Source organism: Lactuca serriola, chromosome 2, assembly GCF_051521515.1.
Source record: "Lactuca serriola cultivar US96UC23 chromosome 2, Lser_US96UC23_V15, whole genome shotgun sequence".
NCBI lineage: Eukaryota > Viridiplantae > Streptophyta > Magnoliopsida > Asterales > Asteraceae > Lactuca > Lactuca serriola.
Window position 1 is genome coordinate 149,464,511 of NC_136409.1, and position 21,716 is coordinate 149,486,226.

At 34.5% G+C, this 21,716-nt stretch overlaps 1 protein-coding gene across 1 annotated transcript; it reads left to right on the plus strand.

The window, feature by feature from the left end:
* The first annotated feature begins 983 nt into the window (after positions 1–983).
* On the plus strand, positions 984–6,858 carry LOC145086983 (uncharacterized). The gene is made up of 7 exons (XM_079024867.1): positions 984–1,260; positions 1,861–1,943; positions 2,182–2,190; positions 2,383–2,471; positions 3,045–3,169; positions 4,091–4,167; positions 6,150–6,858. The coding sequence occupies exons 1-7, from the start codon at positions 1,070–1,072 to the stop codon at positions 6,728–6,730; spliced, it is 1,155 nt and encodes a 384-aa protein (XP_078880993.1). The 5' UTR covers positions 984–1,069; the 3' UTR covers positions 6,731–6,858.
* Positions 6,859–21,716: the final 14,858 nt, after the last annotated feature.

Sequence of the window (21,716 nt, forward strand, 5' to 3'; positions counted from 1 at the left end):
GCTCAAAATTTTGAGCTAGTATTTTTTTTAGAGAAGTGGGTTATAAAACATTTAATTTCTAATTCAAACATCTATATTGAAATTTCAACTATTATTTTATAAAAATATAATTTACAAATTCGTTTTTGTAAAAAATTAACTAAATAACTTTTAAAAATTCTAATTTTCGAACTTGATCATTTGTGTTACTTTTTTAAAAAACTGATAACGTCTTAATATTTATTAAAAGAAATATGGTATTTGAGGTGAATTTTTGATATATTTATGGATTATAATGTTCTTTTATCTTTTTTATAACAACTTTGTATTATAATTTTTAATATCAGATTATAAAAAAATTATAATCTATATTATTATATTTTCATTCTTTGATTTAAATTGCTTTATATTTCTAATATCATAATAATTTATAATTCTCAAAATGTTGTAATAAATTTTTTTTAGTAAAAAAGCAATAAAAATACATTACTACATCTTATATGTAGCCTTAAAAATACGTTGTCTTTATTTTAAACAAATATAATATTTTACTTGAATTAATAAATTCAACTGCTTTTCGTAACAAAATATATGTTTTTTTGTAATTTAATCTAACCCTCTACATGTTGTCCAAGTTAAAATTGTATATAAATAATAAAAAATGACAAGTTTATAATATATATTACATGATAGAAGAATATACTTTACATGACTTTATAAAATAGTAAAAATATTTTGTATTATTTTATACTTACGAAAAAGATACATATACTATAATACTAACAAAAAAAAATTGAGTTATAACCAATAATTCAAGCATTCCATTAAATTTAAACACCAAATTATAAAGTAATTACAATTGGAAAAATAGAATTGTCCAAAATTTAGCCCCAATCAAATTTTCTTCCCTAAAATCTTTGTGGTTTTTCTTCTTGTTTTTGGTAAGCAACTTTGTAGGCTGATTCTAGCCAAACCCACCTAGCTAAGCCATATATCTACCTCCCTCTCACAACCCAATTTGCTGACTCTCGAACACCCTCTCTTTCTTTCTCTCTCTCTAAAAAACCTCCCATAAATCTAGAGAGAGAAAATGAAGAGAAGAAGGCTGTCACCAACTTCATCGTCTTCGTGTTCATCTTCATCTTCATGCATTAATGAACGCCAAGTTCCAAAGCCCAAACGATCCTCTAGAACCCACAACAAGAACAGCACTCTCAATTCAAATCAAAATGCCGCTGCTGAAAACACCCGCAGAAGCTCCATTTACAGAGGTGTCACCAGGTTGTGTAACAGTTTTTCCTCAATTTTTTCTTGAAATTAGTTGGTTTTTGGAATCTCAACGGATACCCATTTGTTCAAATTTGCTAGTTTTTTGAAATTTGGTTGCTGATTTTTGAAATTGGGTTTTGGTTGTAGAACAGGGGAGGAGGGATTCTGGGTTACATGCATGGGAACATTCATGAAAATTGTGGGTCAATTGGAGAAAGAAATTAATGTTTTTCAAAAATGGAATCAATTCGATTCGATAACTTGAATTTTTCAAACTTTAAGCTGTCATAAGATCATTTTCTGAAAAAATCCCAATTTAAATTCCGCACATGCATGTCAGTAATTAATCGATTATCTAATTTTCGAGGCAATGGGTGAAAAAAAAAAACTCGAATTTTCTCGAAACAGAATGAATTCGATTCGATATCTTGTGAATTTCAATCTTCAAAAGCTTAATTTTCGAGAAATTTCTAAATCAAACTCAAACTGACAAAGATCAGAGAGTACAATCTGTACAGATTCTGGGTTACATGCATAAATTCGTCTTAATTTACATGAAATTTCGAGCTGCATGCATGGAAATACGAAAGAATTAATGGAAAATTGTAACAGGCATAGATGGACAGGAAGATTTGAAGCACATCTATGGGACAAAGGAACATGGAACAGCATCCAGAACAAGAAAGGGAAACAAAGTGAACACCATCTCTCTCTGTTTTTTTTTCTTCATTTCTTTAAATTAATATTTAATTCTTTAAATAAATTAGTAATATAATCAAGCTAGAGAGATCTGCAATCTTAATTTTCTGATAATTTTTATTTTTAATTTGTCAATTAAATTTATTAATTTCGAGTTCTGACTCTATCCTTTTGGTTGTATGGTTTGGTGTGATCCCCTGTTCCTGATTGCCACCATGGTTTCTGCATTTATAGTTTATTTAGGTAAGTCTTATTTCTCTCTCTGCCTCCTTTTCATTACTTTTTTTTTTTTTAACATACTTTAATAATTTAAGTGCCCTACATTGTAATCTAATTGAGTCTTTAATTAAACCTTATAAATGAGTTTTTAAACTTTATAATTCCGTTTTTGGAACTATTTTGTTAAATTCAACATTAAATGGTGTATTTTTATAGGGGCATATGATAGCGAAGAGGCAGCTGCTCGAACCTACGATCTTGCGGCCCTTAAATACTGGGGTCAAGATACAACACTTAATTTCCAGGTAACTATTTTTTAAAAAAGAAAAAAAAAAGATTTAATGTTTGACTTTATTTTGGGTTCAAAAGTTGACTTTATAAAATGGTTGGAGCAAATTTATTACACTTGTTTGGTAGTCAAGCTCTTCTCACCATCATGTAAATCTTCCTTCTATGAGAATAAAAGTAATTGATAAGTTTGTTTGTTCAAGTAGGCCCCATTTGTTACATATCGTACACGTTATGGACAGATGTCAGTTAAGCCAAAACTGTAATCTTTTCCCTGCCCAAAAGGTAAATCAAGGTGGGAGAAAGACTCGTTTTTAACTGACATCAATGTCCACGTGTAACAAAGATGAACTGTTGTAGTCTTTTCTCGCCCAAAAAGGTAGAACAAAGTGGGAGAATGACTCTCCTCTATGTGGAAGACTTAAATTCCTCTTCCTTATCATCAAAAATAGTTTTAGAATTATTGTCATGTCTAGTCATATATGTGTAACAAAGACACAATCATATGATGATTGACAAGGATATGTAACTAAGTTATACCATTTTAGCTTTTTGGCTTTATATATGTATCATTTTTACATTGATCACAGATAGATACATACAAAAAGGAGATTGAAGAAATGGAGAAATTGTCCAAGGAAGAATATTTAGCTTCGTTAAGGCGAAGAAGCAGTGGATTTTCAAGAGGTGTTTCAAAATATCGAGGAGTTGCAAGGTACACACTAAAACCTTTCTCTAGTACTACAATATCCTTAGAGGTGACATTTCCTTTGACAAATGAAAATAAATTATAAAGTTAAAGTAGTCATATTATTGTAAAAATAAATAAATAAATAAATAAATAAAACACTTTTTAACTAATAGATTCGTGTACCAAAAGGTGGCTAGCCCTCTTTCCCTTTTTTCAAACAATAGTAGTCGTTTTATAACATATTGTTGGTTAAACTTTAACATTATAGTTGAAGTAAATGACTCATGTAACCATTATACTTCATGTTTTTTATCTAAATGACCATCATACTTTTGCAATTAAAAAACTTTTACTTACAAAACATGAATATTCATTTCCAACATCATTGTCTTTCAATTCTATTGAGTTTTGTTTATGGTTTTCACATACCACTTCGATTTATTTGGTTAAAACGATAAAGATATGCTTTTTGAATATAAAACGTTGTTTTATTATACCAAGAAGCCTACCCAAACGTGAGTATACCATAGACGAAATTTATTTTCGTTTACTTATTGATAAAATTATCTTAAACAGTTGAAATTTGAGGTCACTAGTTTAAAGTTATACAAAGCCAAATGGTTGGGGGAAGTAAAGAAAGCATGTTGAATGAGTTGTGGGAATGTTCATGTTTTTTGTATGTTACATGTGAATATGTAGGTGCAAGCATGTGTTTTCTAATATATGATGTTGATTTTGGCGTATGCATCTTCACTATAATGATTGCTTTATTTTTCGAATTATATTTGTCCATTATATCATAATGATCCATCGTTACGTACTTTGACTAGTTACGTAATTTTTGACTTATGATGTATCACAAAGTAAAGATGCATTTTTTTTTCAATAACAACTTTATTTGTTACATAAAAATACAATTGCTAATACGATACATGGTTTTTGTAGGCACCATCATAATGGAAGATGGGAGGCACGGATTGGACGAGTTCTTGGAAACAAATATCTATACTTGGGAACTTACAGTATGTATTATCTTTTACTCTTGATCATCAGTCATCATCTCATTTGTGTGTTTTCTTAACATGAAGACATAAAAATCCAAAAATGAGAACTTAAGTTCAAATATGAGTATCATGGTTTCCTTTTAGAAATAACGATTTATGTTTCTATGTTGACCATAGAACCTCTATGGGACCATGTCATTCACCCGGTAGCCACTTTATGCATTAAGATCCTTTTAGACATGCCATTTATATCAACATATATGCATTTCTACTAATAACACAATTGTTTACTTTGAATGCATAATTTTCTATATCATTGTGCTCACACCCAGGTCTAACTTTTGGGCACAATTTTACAATTTCAAGGAGTGTATTTATAAAAATCAATGTTTATGAATCTATGCTATAAATTTAAAATTAAATAAAAGAGGCTTATTTAACAATGGTCAAATTATATTCAGATAATAGGTTTCTTATTTGATTAAACACTTATAACATAAGTTTTTATAAATTGATTTTAGAAGTACTTCCGAATTTAGAAATTAATTGAAACTGTATTTGCATATGTAATATGCCTTCATTATTATCTCAAACCAAATTACAGAAATAGTTAATTTCCGATAAGTGAATTTACATTAGAAAATTTAATTATTTTCTCCCGAATTTCATCCATATGTCAATTAGTTTGGAAAATTTTGCATATTTTAAGCCAAAAATGTTAAAAGAGGTCAAGGCAGCTAAAGATTCATAACTGAAGGCGCAAAGTGTAAATTTAAATTCTAGAAGGGTCATTAGGTTAAAGCAAATGTTCTCTGTATTTTGCTGTGCGAGTAATCGTGACATGGCACATGCTGACTTGTTCACTTTGCCTTTTTTTTTTCCTTTCTATTTAACTGTATTATTTGATTTTTGACTCACTACACACATAATTACTTGAATATATCGCAATATACCCCTCAAATACAATGATAACGTCAAGAATATATTTATAAACATATATGTATATATATATATATATATATATATATATATATAGATTAATCTTATAATGTATAGCCCTTTCTTTATGAAATATATAAACAATCGTTAAATATAATCTCTTATTAAACTTTCAAAAGCTTAAAAACAGAAGGAAAAAAAAAAAAAAAAGATTTACCAAATGTAGATCTTGATCTTGACTTTGCCTTTGGGAGGATTCCTTGTAGCCGTACAAAACTGGCCCTTCATATTTTCCAATCAAATAGATCCCGTCTCAAAAGAAGTGCATTATTTCTTTAATTGTTATTATTATTATTATTTGGAAAATTTGTCCATTAATAATATAATACATCTTTTAAATTTGTAAAAGAATAAAAATGTTACATGAATATTGTCATATACATCAGCAAAATAATATATATATATATATATATATATATATATATATATATATATAGTGACAGTAAAAATATAAAAATAGAGAATAAAAGTAACTTTTAAAGCCTTTTCTATCAAGTATATACTGCAACAGGGCACATGACCCTCCCACTTCCCAATGAAATATAAAAAGGTTGTAATATACTATGGTTGTCATTCTAAATTAACAACTCCTTATTTACTTAATTATTCGTTAACAAAAATTATATTCTAATTGAAAGATTTTAATAATTATATCTAGTAGCATTATACCATTAATAGTTAACATTTATAATTTCATTTGCAACATATTACACTGCATTTACATGTTTACTATATTTTAACTGATATAAACATGGTATACTATAACATTATTTGTTGCACAGAACCCTTATTGCAAAAGAGTAAATAAATTTTATAACTATCAAATAAAGACATGTAGTAAATTATTCCTTATACTTGTAACATTCTTTCTATAATCAAATACTTCCTTTTGGTCCTCTATGATTCTCTATGTTGCATGTGAGTCTCATTTGTATCAAGCAAGTAGAGCATATAAAAATAAAAATATTAGGTGACTAATTGGCTTATGCACAATTTTAAAGGTACTCAAGAGGAAGCGGCTGCAGCATACGACTTAGCAGCCATTGAGTATAGAGGAGCTAAAGCAGTGACCAATTTCGATATCAGTATATATGCGGATCGCTTAAAAAATGGCGCATCACAAACCCAAGCTACTCCTGAATCCACAGAAGTCATAACCTCGTTGAAAAACGAGCATAACGAAGAGGCTCATCATGACCTAAACTGTCAACAACAACAACAACAACAACAAAAACAGGAGCATGAAGCAACAATAGTGGAAAAAGAAGAGACTTTACATGAGATGCATGACCTTGACTTCCCACCTTCGGTTGAGGAAGATCATCCATGGAGCTTGTGCATGGACTCGAGTTACAATCTCCTTCCGGTGCCACACATTCCTTTTGACAAATCAGGCGAACTACTTGACTTGTTTCATGGTACTAGTTTTGAGGATGATATTGATATAATATTTGATGGGTCATTCTCGATTGGAAACGAGTTGGAGAAAGTGCATGTATGTATCACTTCGCCTTCATCTTCATCATCATTATCATCGTCGTCTACAACAACCTCCCTTTCTTATCCAAGTTCTCATTGCTGAAGAGAAGGTTGAGTCCTTTGATTTGGTATTGTTTTGTGTTTTTTTGTTTTTGTTTTGAATTTTATGCTGTTGTTTCTAGTGGATTATAGAGATCATTAAATAGTTTGAGCTTTCTTTTGTTCTCTTTATTTGTTGTTAGTTCGTTATAGACTTAGATCAACAAAACAAATGGCTGTTTCATGGGTTGGGCTGGGATGGGCCTATTTTGTTAAATGGGTCACGCTTGAGGCCTAGGGTTTGCATAATTGCATTGCAAAATAAATTGTAGTTGTATAAAATAACACACATGTAAAAAAAAAACTTTACTAAAATGGTAAGCACAATTACTTAAATCAGAAAGTCAATCTAGATAGTAATCAAACTTCTATACACATGCAACACTATATAGGGACCGAAATATCATATAACATAAGGTGCTTGTGATTAGTTAGCGATGAAGTGCATTCCAAATTGAAGAGCAATATCGTTACGAATATACTTTAATATCATTAGATGATCCTTTAATTATTATTATTTGTGTCATGACTACAAACTCCGTGAAGCTCATAACATGGCATGTATCATTATGAAGTTGCTCGAGTATAATAAACTTGGTTTTTTTAGTTGTTACGAATGCAGATAAGCAAAAGAAATATGGGCATAATAAATTTGGATATTTTAGGGTCAGTTATAAGCTTCTTGCTCATTTTTCATATTGAGAATGATGGTGTATCTTGTATTGGAAGTAAGCTAATTATTCTTTTCTTTTCAGACTTCATTATACTTTATGTCTGTGGGGATTTCATTTAATGACACATTACAAAAACATGTGTCATGTGATATGCGGCATCTCAATAAAATTATATAAAAATAAACAAGCAAACGGGAAGCTAGCATATAAAAAAAGTTACAAAGAAATCACAATACAAAGATGCTAATACACAAAACACCCCTGGACATAGATCTAAGAATGTAAACCGGTCCGAATAGGACCGAAACCAAAAGAACCGAAACATGGTTAAGAAGTGAACGGTGAACCAAGAACCGGACTAAATACTACTAACCAGTTTCGATTCGGTTCGGTTTCATTTGGACGTGTGCTATCTAAGAAAGTGTTCGATACCAAAACCGGTTTGAACCGGATCGAAACCGAAAATGATTAATTGGGTGAACCAGAAACCGGACCGAATACCACTAATCGGTTTCAACTAGTCCAAGTTCAGTTTTTCAGTTTAAAAGTTCATCCCAATAAAGCACCACTGTACCTAAGGCCATCGGGTATGGTTGATGTTTTTATGCGAAAGGGTGAGGTGGAAGGGTTGTTCATACGTGAACACCGCCCCCTAGCCCGTAAATGCAATGTGGATTGGTACTTGCTACGCGTCCTTACGACCAATAGGATTCAATTTCGCAAACGATAAAAAATTAACCCGTTAACAATTTTATAGAAAAATCACTTTTTAACTTTAAATTAAACCATAAAATACCAACATTTTTATATCATTTCACACCTCAAAACTTTTCAAATATCTTTCTATTCTCTCTTTTTTTCTCAAAGTATGGATCAAAATCAAAATACCTCAACCACTCCAAACACCCCAACAACCCCAAACATTCCAAATGATCAATATCAAGGTTTTAACTACATGCAAATGTTAACATCCTCAATCCAACAACAACCTCTATTTACCAACATTTTATATCAACCAAACTACTTCCAGCAACAAAGACCACAACAATTCAATCAACCCCAATTCCAAACTTTTCAACAATTTCAACATCAACAATTCCAAACACAACCATCTCAACAATTTCAAACACAACCATCTCAATCTCAACCTATAAACTTGGACAATGAAGACGACGAACGGGTCTAAGAAACACAAACATATAGAAGAAGGCAACCAAAAGGAAAAGCTACAAAAAAAAAAAGATGAACGACTTATAACGAATATGAGGAGGAAGCTTTATCTTAAGATTGAATTTTTATATCGTGTGACTCGAGGACAGCCAAAGCACAAACGGGAAACAGTTTTTGGCATTGTGTTTTAGATCACTTTCACTCGCTTTTAGGAAGGCAAAAGGGTCGAACGTACGACGCAATCAATGGAAAATGGTGTGAATTACAAGCGAATTGTGATGGGTATTGAGCATAACAAACAATCCATATGTGTGCATGCAGCCCTAATATTCTTGGATCTATGTTTTCTCTAATTAAACATACAAGTATTGAACGTCAAAAGGAACAGATAAACTTTGACTTATATGTTTGCACTATTTACTCATCAAATCATGCACAATAATACGTTTTATAACATCAAGTTACTGATGCGTTTACGCATTATCAATGCAGAACCAAATCGTAAACAACAACTCATATATCTCCGTTTAACAATTATACGATGTTATCATCTCATAATTACTCGTGGTAAAGTCCATGAAGTAACTCTCTGAGTGTGGGTTAATCCAATACTTAAATTCTTCATTTCAAAAGTACTCATGAATGTTACATCAAACCATTGCTATGTCTAAACTCTTAGAAAATCTACAACCAAATTCATGACAGTCTTGATTCACTACTTACTTCCAAAAGTATGATCGACTGTGGATGTTCAAATAATCCAATTATTCGGGAAGTAAATCATGCAAAAATGAAACACGATAATAAACAATCGACAAATGATAGTAAGCAATACTCATAAATAATTATTTGTTATTTAATCATCAATAGTCAATTAAATTTAATTTGTTACAAGTTTCCAAATATCTATCTAACTACTAAAACTAATATCATATTTCAGACCAATGCTCCTTGCATGCTGAAAGTGCTTAACCCTACTCAGACCCTTTGTGATGGGATCTGCAGGATTATCTTCTAATGATATCCTCTTCACGACGATGTGTCCTTCTTCTACCTTATGTCTGATAAAATGGTATTTTCTGTCGATATGTCTCGATCTACCATGATCTCTTGGTTCCTTTGTCAAGGCAACCGCTATTTCATTATCACAAAAAATCTTCATTGGCTCTTTTATGTTTGTCACAACTCCAAGGTCCCTAATGAAGTTCTTTAACCATATAGCCTCCTTCGATGCTTCGCTTGCAGTTATGTATTCTAATTCACAGGTAGAATCAGTCACGGTCTCATGTTTGGAACTTTTCCAGGTTACTGCTCCTCCATTAAGGGTAAACACCCATCCAGACTGAGAACGAAAGTTTTCTCGGTCTGTCTGAAAATTGGCGTCACTATACCCAGTTACTCTCGAGTCATCACTGCCACCAAGCACAAGGACCCAGTCCTTATTTCTTCGTAGATACTTAAAAATAGCTCTACCTAGATTTTCCTGATATCGACTAACCATGCTCAGAGCAAAAGCTACGTCAGGGCGAGTACATGTCATAGCATACATGATCGATCCTACAGCGGAAGCAAATGGAACTCGATTCATTTCTGCTATCTCTGCATCAGTACTCGAACTATGAGTCTTACTCAGTTTGGTATTACTTTGGATAAGTAACTCTCATTTCTTGGAATTTTCCATGCTAAAATGTTTTAACACTTTTATCCAAATATGTACTTTGACTAAGTCCAATTAGTCTTTTACTCCTATTTCTCAAAATCCTTATCCCTAGGATATAGGCAGTCACTCCTAGATCCTTCATAGCGAAACACTTTCCAAGCCAAGATTTAACTTCTTGTAAAGTTGAAATGTCGTTTCCTATAAGGAGTATGTCATTAACATACAGATTTGGGTTCCAACTTCTGGAAACTGCTTTATTCCACCACCGCCAAGCTTCTGACACAACCGATACGTGGCTTCTTCCCCTTTTTTTCTTCTGCATCTCCTTGCTTACTCACCCTCAATTGTATCTATTCCCACTACCATTGTATTCATAAAGCTTCTACCACTTATTTTTCCTTATGCATCCCTTCAACACGATTCTTACCCTTCTTCTTCCAATTCTGTAAATCATCCATCGATAACTGCCTCCCACCGTTCCACCGGCTGGCTACATAACCAGTTGTTTTTCCAGGTAATCCTTCCTCCATTTTGTTTTTCATGCAGGTCACCAGCATGTGCTTCCCACTGATTGAACAACCACGAGCACCACCACTTTTGCTTGCTTCTTCAGGTTCGTTGTCGTCAAAATCGATCTGCCATATCCGCTGTTCTTCGTCAAACTGGCAGACCATATCCACTTGCAGGAACCCTAACCTTTATTGCGTGTACTGTTGATTTCATGTTTTTTTTAATTGATTGATCAGTTGATTAAATTTTTTTTTGATGTTTTTTGTTTGCGTCAGTAGAAGAAGGAGGAAGAGAAACATCGAGGTCTGCTGCAAATTTGGTTTCCTTCTTCACTTCGCTGGGCTCTAAAAGACCACTTTTTCTTCTGCTCCCCAAAGTCGATTTGTGCCCTTTTTTCCATTCCTCATAGTCGATTTGTGATTTTCAGGTAATAGGTTATGATTTGGGATTGAAGAGAAACATCGAGGTCTGCTGCAAATTTGATTTCCTTATTCACTTCGTTGGGCTCTAAAAGACCATCCTTTCTTCTGCTCCCCAAAGTCGATTTGTGCCCTTTTTTCCACTCCTCACAGTCGATTTGTGATTTGTAGGTAATAGGTTATGATTTGGCATTCGAACTAACCTACAATTCGGTTTCATGACTGAAAATTGAATAAGATGAACTCACATACCAACCTTCCTTGCGTGTACTACTGATTTCATGTTTTTTTTAATTAATTCATCGGTTGATTATTATTTTTTTGATGTTTTCTGTTTGCGTCAATAAAAGAAGGAGGAAGAGAAAGCAAAAGAGAAACAGGTAAACGATATGTTTAAGATTGTTGTTCCTCAACCCATTTTCTTGCGAGAATTATTGATTTTGGACTCACTGTGAAGATGTAGTAAAAAGACGATAGTATTTGGCAAGTTTTCTACAACGTCTCTTAATTTTCCTGGAATGAAGTGTTTTTCTTGCATTCTCATATCTATTGTTTTTGTGGAACAAAAAACCTAAGAACTATTGTTTGAAAATCATCCAATGGCTCTTTGTGAGATAATTTGATACTATATTTTGTAACTTAGGATTTATAACATAAGCTAAATGTGATAAGTTTTTGATCTGTTATCCAACTCAGGCTGTCAATTATTACCCACCTCACCAATTTGATTTATTTTCTATTGGTTTATGCGATTTACTCAAACAAAGAAATCAAAGAATGAAACATTGGTTTTTGTTTTTGATCCCAGGTACAACTTTGGCAAACGTTACTTTTTGGAGCGACCTTTTGATTGATACTATTTTTTTTAACCGACAAATCTAATCTACTCGTAAACTAATACCACCTAATTCCACCTATGTCCACGACGGGACTTGAACCGTCGACCTCAAAGAGGGAGGACACCACCTGATACCGCTGGGCTATAAGCCCTTTGGTGACTGATACTATTAAGGTTAGTAGTATAATATTATATATCAAAATTGATTAATTGATTGTATATTAGATTTGTGATTTTGTTTGTGGTTATTTGTATAAATAATATTTAAGGGCTTTAAAGTTTCATTTTTACACGTAAATATTAGAAGATGGTATATAAGCACATACATGACTGTTTCTTTTTTACTTAATCTGGACAAGATGACTTAATGGGTTAAACACTAATCTTTACCTATTTGTCTTTTTTTTCCCTCCTAACTCTTCTCATGTTAAAAATGATGGATATTATAAAGTTTTGGGTTTTGGAATGTAACGGTAAAATGGTCAAGTGTCTTATTCCTTTCTTCATCTAAGAAATGAGAAACTTTATCTTGCACAAGGTCTTATTTCAAACAAGGTCTAAACTTTAATATGTTTCTTGAAAAATGTCATACATTATTATTCCAATATTTTCTCATTAATTTATAATTTGTTTGATGAACTACTTTTCTGTTTCACATAATTTACTCGAGTTATAGCATGAGCTTAGCAGATATGCGAAACTGAAAGCATACAATCTCTCTTCCATGACAGAATTCTCACGTGAAATAGAGCCTTCAAAGCAACTAAACACCTCTAATTTCCAAGTCAAAGGTAAATCAAATCAAAAACTTGTGCAGATGTCATGATTTTAAGGGTTTTTTTTGCATATTGTGTGATTAGTTTGTTGCTTTCATCAGAATGAAAGAGGCAAATGAATTGAAGATGTTCTTAATAAGTGAATTCAAATCGGCAACAAAGTAGACGTATATGTAAACTCTTGACATTGACTTTTTACTTGATAAAGAAAAGATAATTTTTTTAACATTCCATCCTACATTTTGGTATTTTGTTTAATATTATTTTGAGTAAATTTCGGAAAATAGCAACCTACTTTATTATTTTTTTAACAATATAAGAAATTTATATGTTTCATTACCATTATAGTATGAGAGGTCCGTAAGTGCACCGAACAAGCTTTGTAATGTGGCATGCACTGCCACTTCTGTATTTGATGAAATGCTTTTTAGAGCAACAAATTTATAGTTGCTTTATGTCTATTGTTTAAGACCAAAACATTAGAATTGTTTAAGAAAGTAAATTATTTTAAGGATAATTGTTGTCCTATCAATGGATATGGATGATTATTATAACAATGGAATATTAACAAAATATTTGGATAACAGATAATTATTCTTAGAGGAACCTCTGGTGAAATGAAGGGTGAATGCGTAACCAACCTCGCAACGCGAGATTCATTCCTAGTTTAGGTCTAAATTTACCAATAATTAACTCATTCATGTAAAACTATGCATGGTCACACACAATCAAACACAGAATTAGTTATGATTATGAATAAGCTATATAACATTTATTAGGCAAACATAATTATGGTCATAACATATGCTCTCTAACACAACTAAATTTAATTACTTCGATTACTTTCCTAAGATTTGATTGATCCTAGCTCTAGCAATTTAATGTTCACTAAATCACTAGGTTTTAAGTTCATGTAATTTATTTATCATTAAGCTACACAAAACATGAATTCAAGTAACTAAAGAATCAAATATTAGCATGTTAGGTATTAATAATCAAACACAAGCTCAATACCAACTAATCAAATCCATAATAAATTAGCTAAACCATCAGTCAAAGTTTCATCTATCTGAATAGGAGTTACTAAATTCAGCTACTCATACTCAAAATCAAACTAAAACAAATCAAAGTAATAGACATGATCAAGGTACCAAACGATTGAAATAATTATGAACTCTCTTCTCCTTGGATGCTAATAGCTAATTCCAGAACTTTTCTTCTTCTCAAAATCGTCTCCAGGAACCCTCCAAGCAGCCAAAAGTCTCCCCAAGTCGTAATGGACAAGGATATATATACTTTCTGATTTTTCCAAGTTCACGTCGTGAATGGATATGTCTCACGACGTGAATAGTGGATCTCCGTGTTGGCTAAGGACTCTTCTTCGCGATGTCAATCTTCTAGAATACTCCTACTCACATCGTGAACCTTCAATTCTCACGTCGTGAATATAGCAGATTCGTGGGTTTCTTCTTTTTTTCTTCTACAAGTCTCCAAAGTTCCATGTTTTATCAGTTTTAGTCCCTTTCTTCGAAAATGCTTCTATTTGGCTGCAAAATATAATTTGAGCTTATAGGTACCATAATTCTATGCAAATAACCAAATTATTAATAAAAATGTAAATAAATATTGCCTAAAAATATGTATAAATATGGCAATATCAAAATACCCCACACTTGTGCTTTGCTTGCCCTCAAGCAAATCTAATTATTTCTTTCAAACCTTTAACACCAACATCGCATAGAACGATCCAACTCAAACTCAACCATTATGTCAAGACCTCAACGCGTGCATTTGTGTCTAAAATTTTCCTAAGGACCCCCCTCAATTTTAAATACTCACAATCCTCATAAACACGCACCCACTTCTTTTGAACAATGCTCATTTTATGCATCCCTCCGAATCCATCCGCAGAAAACTTCCTAACCTCAATGTATTTTTGTAAAGCTACCAAAGCATACATAAACCAGAGAATTACAACTTTAAGATACCACAATATGGCGCTCTTGAATTCTTCACTCTCTTGATATTTGATCTTTGATCTCTTCGAATTCACCACTTTTTGTGTGATTTTTGGTATCTTCAATTTTTATTTCTTCAGAATTTTTGATCTTTGATCTTCAAACTTTGATTTCTCCAAAAATTCTTCAACTTTTTGGTAATTTCTCTCTTTTTTTTCACTCAAAACCTACATGCTTAAACAAGGGCGCTTAACTTCAACCCTTATTGGTTAAAGATATTAGTTTTTCTGGATACATTTCAAGTACATGCTGCTAAACATATTGCATTCCTCAAACTAAGCGAGGTTGTGTTTTTGTCCCATGATTTCACTAGAATAAAGGAGGCCACAAATGCACTATAACGTGTATTGGCTCAACTAAACATTTGAGCTCTCATCGGATCACCCCATATAACACTAGTAACTTAAGTTCAAACTATTATTATTACTAGATAAATTATTAGATTATTATTTCAAACCTATGAAATTTATTTTAAATTTTCTAAATTATTAAATTTCCTAGAATTTCGAGCAATTTACTTTTTACTTTTCCGACCCCTACCCCACACTTATTACATACAATGCCCTCATTGTATGCATAAAATAAATCAAAAGCAATAAAAGGGAGAAAAGGAACAGACTCCCCTGGGATAGTAGTGGCGAGATCGAACTCCAATCGTGCGGATAAAATGTGCATTTCAAATATGGACTTCTTCTAAATAGGAACATGGATCTTGATCATTGCGAGATATATAAAGCGCCAATAAAATATGGAATCGAAACTTCAATCTTCAACAAAGGTGGTGTAAATCTCTAAGCAAGAAGAGTAATGTGGGAAAGCATACGCCACATTATATGGTGGAGGAAACGAGCCAAAACAGTCTTCAAAAGAACTCCAAATAGAGTAGTGATGATCCACGAAGTGAATGGAAATGAAAAGGCTTAAGTATTATGAAAATAGAATACTCACGACGTGAGTAATAAAGATCACGTCATGAAAGCGCGGAAACGTAGATTATGAATCCTTACTAACCGAACTCACAACGTGAGGAATAAAGCCTCACGACGTGAATACTGGGCGACCAAAAATTGAAATAGTCCAGCTCCTATTCTAAAACTATGCACTCCAACCAATGTCTTAATGAATTAAGACTCTTCTAAATACAGTATTTGATGACTCTCTAACTGTATCCTCTCTCTAGTCTCACCCCACACTTATTTCCAATTATGGGCTTCGATTCTCGACACTAGACTCTAAACGACGCTTGCCTAGACGTATACGCTCTTATCTCGAATTTCCTTCCCGAGACTCCCTTAGCAAATCTGAAATGTGACAACCAAAAGGAAAAATAGAAGTAACATAATAACGTAACAAGAGTTTAACAAGACAAACAAGTTCAAAAGCTACACAAACCAAATTAAACTAAAAACTAAATAATCAAAATAAAAACGATCAATCATCTTCTTCATCGTAATGAGCTCCACTCGTCCCCGCTCCATCGCCCCTTGGCATCCAAAGTTCTTCCCACGTCAGGATATACGGGCACTGAGGTGGCACGGTGGGTGGTTGTACCACATTCATATGAGAGAACATGGTTCCAAGCAATTGAGTGTTGTAAGTCATCCCACCGTGAAGATTATCTATATAAGAACCAACCCGACTTTGAAATGGGTCGGTGGGTACTCCACCCACATATTGTTGCTCCGCTCTACGATCTCTCTCCATATCTCCTCGAGCTCTCACATTTCTTCTTCGGGGTCGTAGTTGAGGTTGTTGCTCGGGTTGCTCATGTTGTTGCTCATCATCCTCATAATTATCATTCATAATCACCCAATGTGTTCTATAATTCCTTACTACCCGCATTGTCTCCAAATATCCCATAGTAAACTCGTTCCCCTCCATACAAGTCAAAGAGTGGATGATGTCGGGAACGATCAAACCATAAGACTGGGCCAAACGAGTGATAAAGTGGCCTCCACAAATAGGGCTCCCAGGGCAGGAACTTGCAGCATATTCCACCAAATAACGGGCCAAGAAATATGGAATGTTGCAGCACACTCTCGGCTGTAAAATCGACCATAAAAAGAACAAGTTTATCTTTGTGACCTTATCCCCATGGCGTCTGTGGTTGATAGAAAATGTGATGAACCGGTGGATAAGGCGGTGAAAAAGGGATTTAATGCTGCTTTCCGGCGACACCCCGGAATTGAACACTCCAGAGGCAATGTTACTCCAGAACTCGAGCCTCGATGCCCCATTCTCGTATCCATGAGCAGCCTCCCTCAAAAACATAACAAACTCATGAGTCATGGTCTCATGGGTCTCATATAACCCCATCCTCCAAGAAACTCGACCAGACTACATTCTCGGTATTCTCCCCCGAGACAAAAAACCAAGGCTTGCGGAAAAGTAGGATCTTGGACATTCTCATGGAATGCCACAGTCACAAAGAATTCCACACAAAGTTCCTTGTACACCCTCTCTTGGATAGCAAACAAATTATGCCACCCTTTGCATGTAAAGGAAAATCCGTTCCCAAAAAATAACTTTGTGAGATACCGACACATCTGATCAACAAGCCAAACCTCCCTCAATATTGCCCAACTAATAGTTGGGGCAACATCAATCTCCCGATTATACAACCATCCTATCCGGTTGTTGCATTGTGTCAAAACATCCCGGGACCCAATTTTCGGAAAAACATAGAATGGGTGCAAACTAGCCACCCCGGTTGGAACCTCGCGTCTTGCACCCATTTCTGCAAAACAAAACAACAAACAGCCACAAAACAAAAATCCAAGAAATTATACAAAATTCACGTCGTGAATGGTAAGGATTTACGTCGTGAATTCACGTGGGCTGATAATTTAGGCCATTTAATTAAATAATCATTGGGCTGGGGCATGTATTGGGCTAACAAATAGAAGTCCATAAGTCTTCCTGGATTCACGTCGTGAATCATACTGAATCACGGCATGAATTTTGTCTGAAACTTAAAAACTTTAAATTTTAATTAACTAAGTCTACTTATTTATTACCACTTAATGATCCCACACTCAGTGTTCTATTATGCACAAAATGATTTAGATGATATGATCGATTTTCCTTAAAACTAAAAATGCAAAAACTAAGAAGAAAAGAAAATCCAAACCAAACACGGGTTGCCTCCCGAGAAGCGCTTCTTTTTTATGGAGTCGTGAGTTGGTGTCACACCCCAAAACCGATAACGGCGGGATACGTTTCAGGGTGGAGGACGTCATGTACAGTATCATCACAATTGCATAATAGTAAAACAAGAAACATACAAACATTGCATTATATAGTGAGTTTAATTACAAGTGTGTTTTGTAATGTTTAGCAAACACCAAAAGTAATACAAAAATAAGAGATGGATCTTGTATGCTCCACCTTCTCCAAAATGTTGCACCTGTACCTGTCTATCTTTGACCTGAGGATACAAGTTATTTTGAAAACGAATATCAGCATAAAGCTAGTGAGTTCATAAGAGTTTAGTATGAGTTTTTGTATAAAAAGCATTAGAACCGATAGTATGAAAAGCTGCAATTTACATCCATAAGTAGTAGAAAAGCCTAGAAAATCCTATATTTTCCAGAAATACATTGTAAGTGAAAACCTTTAAGAAACATGTAATTTTCATCTTTGAAAACCATTTATTGTAAAAGTATAATAGTGAATTTCCAGTGAGTAATGCAATATGGTAGGTTATGCCTGAAGTCAATAATAGTGGTGCAAACTTCCTTTAGTGTTAGATACTTGTTTACTTCGGGATATCAACTTAGCCTTTGGTTTAGTGTTTTAGGGTGGTTATAGTGTATTCCTTGTATGTTACCAATGGTGTGTATAATAGAGGACCCCATGACCTTCCCGGTCATGCACAGTGTAGTGAAGTAGCGGCATTCCCTAGGCCTGCACGGCTCGGACTCAAATTAACAGTCGGGATGTAATAGTGTCTGCCCCGTATAGATCTATACATGTAGCGTCGTTCTCCTGTCGGAAAACTCTGGGCGTAGTGTGTAGCGAATAGAGTATCTCATAGTGAGTTAGTGTGTTATCTTCGGATTAGTACTTTCTCTTGTATTATAGTGTAGCAGTCTTTTGTATAGCTCGTAGTGTGTTCTCTTATTAGTGTATAGTCTCGTAATAGTGTGTATTATAGTGGGTAGAGTAATAGCTATAGCGAGTAGTCGTGGCCTTAACTATACCTATTATAGTTAACTTAGTGTGTATGGTTCTTGTCAATTTAGTGGTTTAAGCATCGGATGAACTGAAAGTACTCGTATCCAACACTAATATACATGATATATAACTAAGAAATCAACGACAGTCGGACGGATAACAACTACCCTAAGCCCACAATCAAACAAGAACAGGAAATAAGGCGAGCTATCGGTCCTAAGTCCTTCAAGTCTTACTTATATAAATATATTAGTGTGGTTACATTTTTGTAAGAAATTCTATTTAATAAAAATCTTATCCAAAGGGAACATTTAGAAAATTGTTTATTTAACCAAAATAGTTTTGAAAACGTAAAATCCTTTTATAAAGCATAGCGGTAAATCACATGTGATTTGAACTATGGATAGTGAATCACATGTGATTAATTTCCATAAACATGTATATTTGACTTGTATCCCCCCCCCCTAAAACATATAAAAACATTTGAAAGGTTCATTAAAGGGGTATGAACTCACCTGAAACCGAGTAAATCGGGTGAAAGTGTCGGTTGAGCGTTTTGTACCAAATAAGGACTTGTTCACCTTTTAGGACCCTATTAGCATGTGGAATATGTGTTTTGCAAAGAATTAATCATTTTATGCCTTTTATGAAAACATTTAGACATTCTAGCATTGATTCGGGGTCTTAGGGCTTAGAAGTGGTTCTCAGGGATCGTATAAGGCCAAATAGGGGTTACGGGGGAGTCCAAGAGTTTACTCCCTTGGAGTTTACGGCCCAAAGGCTACTCCTTGGGAGTTTACGGCCGTAATCCCCTAGGCTTGGCCGTAAACTCTTTTCCTCCTCTCAAAATGCAAGTTAAGGCCTTAAATCAATCCCTAAAATTCTAGTGAGTGTCTAGGACCAATTTGGGGGGTTTAAGACCTTCATTTGGTTGAGTTTAGGGGAGTTTACGGTCCTAGCTTAGGCTTGGGCCGTAAAATCCATTTTGTTCCTCAAAATGAATTGTTAAATGGTCCTAAGCACTCCCTTAAATCTTAGCTAAATTCTAGAATGCCTTAGGTGAGTTTTTGGGACATTTTGACATGGGAATTGGGTGTTTACGGCCTAAGCATAGGCTTGGTCCGTAAACTCCCTTTTAGGCTCTAAAATGTGTTGTTTTAGTGTCCAAACTCATCTAGGTAATTTTCTTAATTAGTATACAAGCCTAAGAGAAGGAAAAATGGGACTTTTAACATGGAAAAAGGGTGTTTACAGCCTAATCATGTGCTTGGGCCGTAAACCCTTTTTAGTGCTCTAAAACTTATGGTTTTGATGATCAAAGGCTCCTAGGTACAACCCCTAACTAGTATCCAGGCTTAAAAGAAGAGAAATGGGGACTTTGGTCATGATTTGGGGTGTTTATGGCCTAAGGGGCTTCCTAGGCCGTAAACTCCATATATTCCACCATTTCTTATGATTTTTGGGCTCTAAATGCAATGGAATATGTTTAGAACAAGATAGGGAAGAAACTCTTACGATAGGAAGCCGGAATTCGCGGTTTTCGGGGTCGAGATCGGGTCTAGAGAGAGAAAGTAGTGAGAGAGAGTGAGAGGGTGGTAAAGGGTGTTCAAGTGGTATACACTTCCTTTTTATATGCCTCGGGTATTGCACCCGGTACACGGCTACCCGATGCTAAAGCTTAACGGGGTTAAAACTTTTTACCCGGGTGAAGTGGTTGAAAGGTAATATAACTTTATTTGGTTAAACGGGATTAACACTTACAAGTTATATTTACTTATACTAAAATGATAATGTCAAGAAAATATAAGTAAATAGATACCTATTTATTGATGACTCCAAATATTTCGGAAATTAATACATAACGACGAATTTCGTTAGTGAAAACGGGATTATGTAACGACAATAAATTTGGGTTGTCACATCATCCCCCCGTTAGGGGAATTTCGTCCCGAAATTTAGAATTCATACAGATAAGTATTACAATACTACTAAGCGAAGAGATGGGGATATTTGAGTTTCATTTGATCTTCGCGCTCCCAAGTAAATTCCAGTCCCCGCTTGGCGTTCCACCGAACCTTCACAATTGGGATGCGGCTTTGTTTTGTTCGTTTTACTTCCTGATCCATAATCTCCGCAGGCTCTTCCACAACGTTGAGGCTCTCATTGACCTCGATCTCGTCGAGGGGAATCACGAGAGTCTTATCGGACAGGCATTTCTTCAAGTTTGAGACGTGGAAGGTAGGGTGTATGTTGCTTAGCTTGTGGGGTAGGTTGAGTTTGTAAGCTACAGGGCCGAGTCTGGCGAGAATCTCAAAAGGCCCTATGTACCTTGGGTTCAGCTTTCCACGCTTTCCGAAGCGTATCGTGCCTTTCCAGGGCGAGACCTTCAAAAGGACTCGGTCTCCCACCTAGAATTCCAAGGGTTTTCTCCGTTTGTCTGCGTAGCTTTTCTGTCGATCCCTAGCGGCTTTTAATCGTTCGCGAATCTGCACAATCTTTTCGGTCGTTTCTCGAATAATCTCCGGACCAGTGAGAGCGCTATCAGGAATTCGTCCTTTAGCTAACTGAGTGTCACCCACCTCAGTCCAGAACAGAGGGGATCTGCACTTCCGGCTGTAGAGGGATTCGAATGGAGCTGCCTTGATGCTCGTGTGATAACTGTTGTTGTAGGAAAACTCCACAAGAGGTAAGTGTGTATCCCACGATTTACCGAAGTCGATCACACAAGCTCGCAGCATATCTTCTAGAG

Bases quoted from the DNA above. Each gene is read 5' to 3' on its own strand.
- LOC145086983 (XM_079024867.1), top strand. From the start codon at position 1,070: ATGAAGAGAAGAAGGCTGTCACCAACTTCATCGTCTTCGTGTTCATCT. The intron at 2,472-3,044 runs GTAACTATTTTT...CATTGATCACAG, and splicing joins ATACAACACTTAATTTCCAG to ATAGATACATACAAAAAGGA. The intron at 3,170-4,090 runs GTACACACTAAA...TGGTTTTTGTAG, and splicing joins AAATATCGAGGAGTTGCAAG to GCACCATCATAATGGAAGAT.